Below are 6,841 nucleotides of genomic sequence, written 5' to 3' on the forward strand. Positions count from 1 at the left end.
TCCTTAAAGTGAAAAATGACTTTTCCTAATAATAGTTGTGTCAAATTTGTCTCTAATTGTCGCCGCTACACACACCGTTGGATATTTCTGTGCCGCGCCTCGTGACTGATAGCTTTAATTATGAGCACCACTTCGACAAATCGTTCACAAACCTACCAGCTCTGCAAGCGTTGAGCCCCCCCTCCCATCCTCCCTCCCCTCCTCCTCCTCATCATTATAGCTGCCTGGGATATTGCCTGCTAAACCTTAGCCTAATTGGTGTTTATCATTGTGTCAGAGTTACTCCACTTTTTCAAATTAGAAATGAAGCCTATTAAAGCAAAAACTACATGCAAATTGATATCCGAGGCTAATTCCACGAGGATGTTTTACAGTGTTGGACTCTGAATAATTTACCTGGCCATTTAATACATATATTTGTATTTGCACATGAACATACTCAGGTGATTATTCATTCATTAGCATATGGAAATGAACGTGTAATATGAATACATGAGATGGGAGAGAAAAGACCGTGAGACAACATGGAAGGACAATAAAAAGAGAGGAAGCATGAACTAATGAGATGAGATCAGAGGTGCGAGGTGGTGATGAGTAGAGGGGGCATAGAGGAGGTGCAACAATGAGAGGAGAACAACACTGGTAGAAAAAGAAAGAAGACATGAAGGAGAAGCAAAGGGTCTCTCCCTTTTGTCTCCATAATTAGAAGAACACGAGGAATGAAGGAGTGTGGCTGAAGGGCTGAGACAACAAGGAAATAAAAGGAAAAGCAAATCTGTAGGAAAGATGAGGAAACAAACTATAATTAAAGACTGAGAATAATCTTAAATAATAGTCTCAAGTGTGACAAGGTTCTTTTTGTGCATTTTGCACAACTGTCAAGTCACCTCAAACAGCCTAAAGTACCCTACCATACATTAGGCATTCGCTAGAAATAAATGTCAGTCACTTAGGGTGTGTGTGTTTATGGGTTGTAAAACTCAGTTCAGCCACTGGCTGCACTCAGCAAACAATACATCCTCAGTTTATTCTTGAAATAACATAAGTTTCCTCTCTAGTTAATGCATTTCATGACATAAACACCAAACAACGGGGGTTTTTCCGGAGGTGTTTATTCCTCGAGGTGCAGCTGTGTTTCTGGCTCCTAGCATCTTAGCAATGGCTCTGCTCCTTCATTCGTCTTGTTCTTCTCTTCTTCACAACACTCTGCATCTTCCGCTAATGTTGATCTTGAAGTTGCAAGAACAGGTTGCATACTTTTCATCTTTGCACACATGCTTTGCATGAATTAATGCAGCAAGCTTTACCGTTGGTGTGCACACAGAACTAGTGTCAGAGGAAATTTGTAGGGAAGAGATGATCTATTAGGAACGTTCACTAACTTCAGACATAGCCCACTGCAAGGTGTGTTGCAAATAGCCAGGATTAAAGCTCAGCTCTAAGATATTGATTGATATTGTCCCTCATATATCAGTCGGTCGTCACCCAGAGCGTCTTATTAATATATATCCATAGGAGTTGTCGTTTCTCCCGTCTACCTGCTAATGACACCTGTCGATTCAGATACGACCCTTCGGAGCAACAGCGAACACAAAAGCAAGGAAAGAACACACACAAAGCTCACGTATTCTGCAGAGAGTCCATGCTAATCAACCATTTGTACCTTTTCAAACACCAATACGTGGAAAATTAGCATTCCCATTTTTAGACATGACTCCGTTTGTTTCTGTCTTCTCCACCTCATCCGTGTTTATTGTGTCTGATAGGAAGTGTTTGTTTGCTGTTTGGTGTAGAGAAGAGGCTTTAATTGACACACACACAAACACGCATACACATCCATTTATTTCTTGTTCAGACCTGACCTGTGATCGCATCCCAGCATGCACTTAGCAGGATGAAAAAGAATGTACACAGATATGCTGCCTCCTCTCTCTCTGATGTCTCCTTGTCTCCTCTCTCCTAGCTTCCAGTTCAGCTGTCTGGTCAAGAAACGGCGGTCAGGGACCATCATCGCCTAACTATGAGGCTCCCCTGCACTCTCTGGTATGCGCACGTCACACACACACACACACACACACACACACACACACACACACACACACACACACACACACACACACACACACACACACACACACACACACACACACACACACACACACACACACACACAAACACACACACATTCCACTATTGCAGAGAGCAGATAATATTGATATTTTTGGTTTGTAGAATGATCTCAAACCAGAAGTATCTGACTGAAGTTTCATTTACTGTAAAGAACATCTGACTTATTTAGTTCTGTTTCTTTCACTTCTCTTGTTTCGCTAAATATTCTCCAGAATGTCAGACATCCACCTCAGACTTTGGATGAATTTTTGTTTAGGATTTTTTATTTGTATTTTTAAACTCCCCGTGTTCTCCCCATGTCTGAGTTCTTTCCGGGTTCTCCAAAAACATGCGCTTCAGGTGAATTGGCCGATCCCAAATTGCCTGTAGGCGTGAGTGTGGGCGTGCGTGTTTGTCTGCATCTCTATGTGGCTTTGCGATGCACTGGCGTCACGCCTGGAGTTTCCCCTGCCTCACCGTGACCCGCGACGGCGGATAAAGCGATGTAGGAAAATGAAGGGAATGCAATTTTTATTTCGACACAGCCGATCCTGCATCAGGTTGCCTCATTTCAGTTAACAGCTTATCGACACAAAGCCTAACCCGTGGTTAGACAAACTTTTTCATGTCACCTATATTGAAGATGTATAAGTCGTAGATGTTTTCAGCACACACAGACAAACACATCTACTCTTTAGGTTCCCCCAACAGCTGGGCAACGTAACGTTTAGCAAAGGTTTCTCAGACAGGAGGCATTTGTGCATTTGGGGACCGTTTTTGAGCAGCAGATGAATGCACATCTGGTGCTCTGGTGTTTCCAGCAGCAGGATGGTGGATGTGAGATTGACTCGAAATAAATAGTGTGTGTTCAGCGCAATGTAATAATGGAACTGAGGCTGTGGATGTACACAATGCCTTTAAGGATTACAATATTGTTGGCTTTGATCTTTTCAAGAGATTTAATTGCAAAAAGATAATATTTACTGTAAAAGTGAACCATCTGCTGTCTACGTTGTGAAGGACTCAGTTCATTTAGTCGGGCACTCTTCAAATCATTCTTGATAAATCAGAGATCTTACCTCTAGAGTGACTGTTCAGTCACGATGGTTCCTTGTACTGATGAAGATGAGGTTTCTCATCTCTTTCCTTATGTTTTGCAGCAAAGTCGTATTGAGGACCGGCTGGAGCGTTTGGATGATGCCATCCACGTGTTGCGGAGCCACGCGGTGGGACCATCCACGGGTATGAGCAGCGGGCACAGCGACATGCACAACCTGATCGGGGCAGCGCACACGCACAACGGAGCTATGGGAGCTTTGGGATCGGGGTACGGGACGGGACTGCTGTCAGCCAACAGACACTCTCTCATGGTAGGACCTGAAAATGAGTTTTTTTATCGAGTGTAATGAGTAACGTTATCATCCTGTTTACCCTACTAAGTGTCTTAAGACATAAAAACACATAATTTAAGACATATTCATCTTTTAAAAAATCTTTTAACACAAGATTCAACGTGAAGCAAAATAGTAACACATGTTTTATTGTTTATAAATGCAAAACTTAGCAAGTAGTTTGATTATAATGTGATGAAGATGATAAATCCACAAGCTAAGGCTAAACCAAGACCGTTCTGAGACCACAAAACCTCAGATCAGCGTTTCCTCCACTGGGTTTTTTCTCCCCACAAGCTACATTCCTATTTATATGGAACACCTGTATTTAGATTCTTTCACCATGAAAACATACACACAAAACTTGGATCAGTCCAGAATGTTTGTCATAGGGAAAACAGCTGCTCCAGAAGTTTCCTGTTCCTCTGGGTGGGTTCCTTCCAACATGCAATCAATCACCTGTTATCATGTTTGATGTCTGTCTCAGATCACATTTACGGACAGATTAAATAATAATATCATGTGCTTCTAATATTTAGATGGAAAAATAATATTAATTGAATTGTCTTTTGACAGCTAAATGATGGAAATTGACATATGAGACATGACTGATGGCTGATTATCACAGCTGGAAAACAGGAGGTTCATTGAAAACAAGTAGTTTTATTTTAATTGTGTAAAATTGTTTCAGATAGATCACATGATGAAGTTCTGGTTAAATAGTAAAATGGATATATGAAGAAATAAAAATGTAAAAGTTAGCCTTGTTTTTTTATATCGATAGAACTCCCATGTAATCATGTGAGAGGAAGAACAAGAGGATATGAAAGAGGACAGGAGAGGAAGCAAAAAGAAGTGAAGCAAAGCACCAGTAATGTTTTCCATATTTAATTCAGGTTTTTTTCTTGTCAAGTTGAAAAAATAAACATAAAGAACCAAACAGCTGTTTGACATAAGGAGAAGTGGGAGGGCGAGAGAGAAAGAGAGAAAGAGAGAGAGAGAGAGAGAGAGAGAGAGAGAGAGAGAGAGAGAGAGAGAGAGAGAGAGAGAGAGAGAGAGAGAGACTATTGTGAAACACAAGCCAATATAAACGCATTCAGATGCCTGGACATGTTCAATCGGTCCCACTTTGTTTGTTTGCGCTTAATGTTGGTGCATAGTCACATGTGGACACACAAACGATCACACACACACACACACACACACACACACACACACACACACACACACACACACACACACACACACACACACACACACACACACACACACACCAGATGTTCATGCAAGCTAACACACAAGACACCTCACGCAGCCACAACCCCTCCACCATCTCTCTCTGTACAGAAACAACTGGGCCCCAGCCTCGGTGACATCATCGCTCAGGTTTCTTTCTGAAGGGACTTGTGGACTCTCCCACAGGGTGGTAGAATGGCAGTCATGGTTTCTGGAGCCTGTAGGGGGTGCTAGCATCGGTTCTGATATGTGACAGGTATTTTAGGACACCGATAAGCTGAATGGAAAATAGTATTTCCTGATGATTCTTTAGATTTTTAAAGTGTTGAAACTTGGTCCAATTTGAAACTGGTTCTCCAAATTCTCCAAATTCCTTCTCCAAACAATTTAGTAATTGCAGGGCATAATCCCAATCCCTTGGCCCCAACCATTTGCCTCATTTCCATGAAAAGATGATTTCAGGGTAACTCAAGGTAAGGTTGGTTTTATTCTCCATAGGGAGTTTGACCTTTATCACCTCCTGCAGATATATCATCGTGGTATTTTGGACTGATGTTCAAAACTGTAAGAACCCCTTACACGTGGATGCTTGGGTTGTTGTGGTGATGAGTTTTGAGGAGAACGAGCCCCATCATGGGAATACTGTGTGTACATTCTGCTGCTCCAGTTGTCTGCCTGAAATACTTTTGAGGCTTTGCTTCATATTTTCCCTCCCGGCTCACGAGCGTTTCCTGTTTCTTTCTTCTCGTCCAATGTAGAACTGCAGCTTTTAGTTCCCCTACTTTGCTAAACAGTGTAATAATATCATTGTCTTTAGAGGCAGGTGGGTTATTATGCGTACGCGAAGATTGTGATGGACTCAGGTTCAGCTATATTACCTGCTAAATTATGTAGAGCACTAGATTTCCTGGTGATTTCTTCCATTGTATGTGGTTTGGATGAACAGACTTCTTAAATGATTAACTTGAGTTCTTAAAGTGTATATATATTGAGTGTTTTCATGCATGGAGTAAAAACCAAAAAGACAAAATAAGCATTTCAAGTTGTTTTCCTCTTTTTTCTCTTTTTTTTTTAACTTAGATATACCCTAATCAATAAAAGCATGTTAACTACACCCTTGGCTCGATGTTTGTGTGCCTGAAGTGATCCCAGAGGTTATTCATTGTCGTACATATTTCTCAGACAGCTCTGGTGGGGGTCAGCATTTAACGGGGGATGAAATGGTTCAAGGATGTTTTCACATGTTGTTGTCATAAAGAGAACCAGATTCAGTCCTCCTCAAAAGTGGGCCAGCAGAAAAGAGACTCAGGTCTTGTTCTGTTCACATTGTGCCACCAGATCAACAGATTCTCCACCTGTCATTGTATCCCACGTTCTTGCATGTTCTTACCTTAGACCAAAATTACTCCTCATCCTTTCACAGTGACCATGGCTTTTTCATTATCTTGGTTTTGAGCGCTGACTGTCCCGGTGCATGTGGCCCGTCTACGATTAGCCTAGAGGACAAACACAGGATGGCAAAAAGGGAACCTTGAGTTTATTGTGTTGATAATGAACAAGTAAAAAAAAAACAGCAAAAACTGGAAGGGGAAACAAAACACAAACCTCCCCAGATTGGTTTCTGTCTATTTGGAGAGTTCACATATACTCTTTGCAAAAAATATTGAGACTGTAATGTTGGACACAGAACAATACCCGGCTTTAGATCCTAACTGATCTGCATGGGGCGGCAGCAGCTCAGTCCACTAAGTGGACTCAGTCCACTAAGTCCACTAAGTGGACTGAGCTGGGGCTGGGGACTGGAGTGTGAACTGGCAGTGGGAGGTGTCAGTTTACCTACTGAACCTGCCGAGGTGCCCTTTAGCAAGGCACTGCCCCCCTATAAGCTGCTCATTATGGAGCACCTCAAAGTAGCTGGCCATCACTCTCCCTCGCTCTGTATTTAAATTGCATGCTTACAGGCCCCCTAGTGTGTGTGTTTGTGTGTGTGTGTGTGTGTGTGTGTGTGTGTGTGTGTGTGTGTGTGTGTGTGTGTGTGTGTGTGTGTGTGTGTGTGTGTGTGTGTGTGTGTGTGTGTGTGTGTGTGTGTGTGTGTGTGTGTGTGT

General features: G+C 42.2%; 1 protein-coding gene across 4 annotated transcripts in view; it reads left to right on the forward strand.

Annotated features, from left to right (window-relative positions):
• Positions 1-6,841, forward strand: part of tcf4 (transcription factor 4) — a 215,516-nt gene that overhangs the window by 188,060 nt on the left and 20,615 nt on the right. For all 4 annotated transcript variants that reach the window (XM_068334441.1, XM_068334438.1, XM_068334440.1 and 1 more), the window contains 2 exons: positions 1,964-2,043; positions 3,270-3,479. In XM_068334441.1, coding sequence (XP_068190542.1) covers positions 1,964-2,043; positions 3,270-3,479 — 290 coding nt within the window. The remainder of the gene's footprint in view (positions 1-1,963; positions 2,044-3,269; positions 3,480-6,841) is intronic.

The sequence above is a fragment of the Antennarius striatus genome, chromosome 15 (assembly GCF_040054535.1).
Source record: "Antennarius striatus isolate MH-2024 chromosome 15, ASM4005453v1, whole genome shotgun sequence".
NCBI classification, from domain to species: domain Eukaryota; kingdom Metazoa; phylum Chordata; class Actinopteri; order Lophiiformes; family Antennariidae; genus Antennarius; species Antennarius striatus.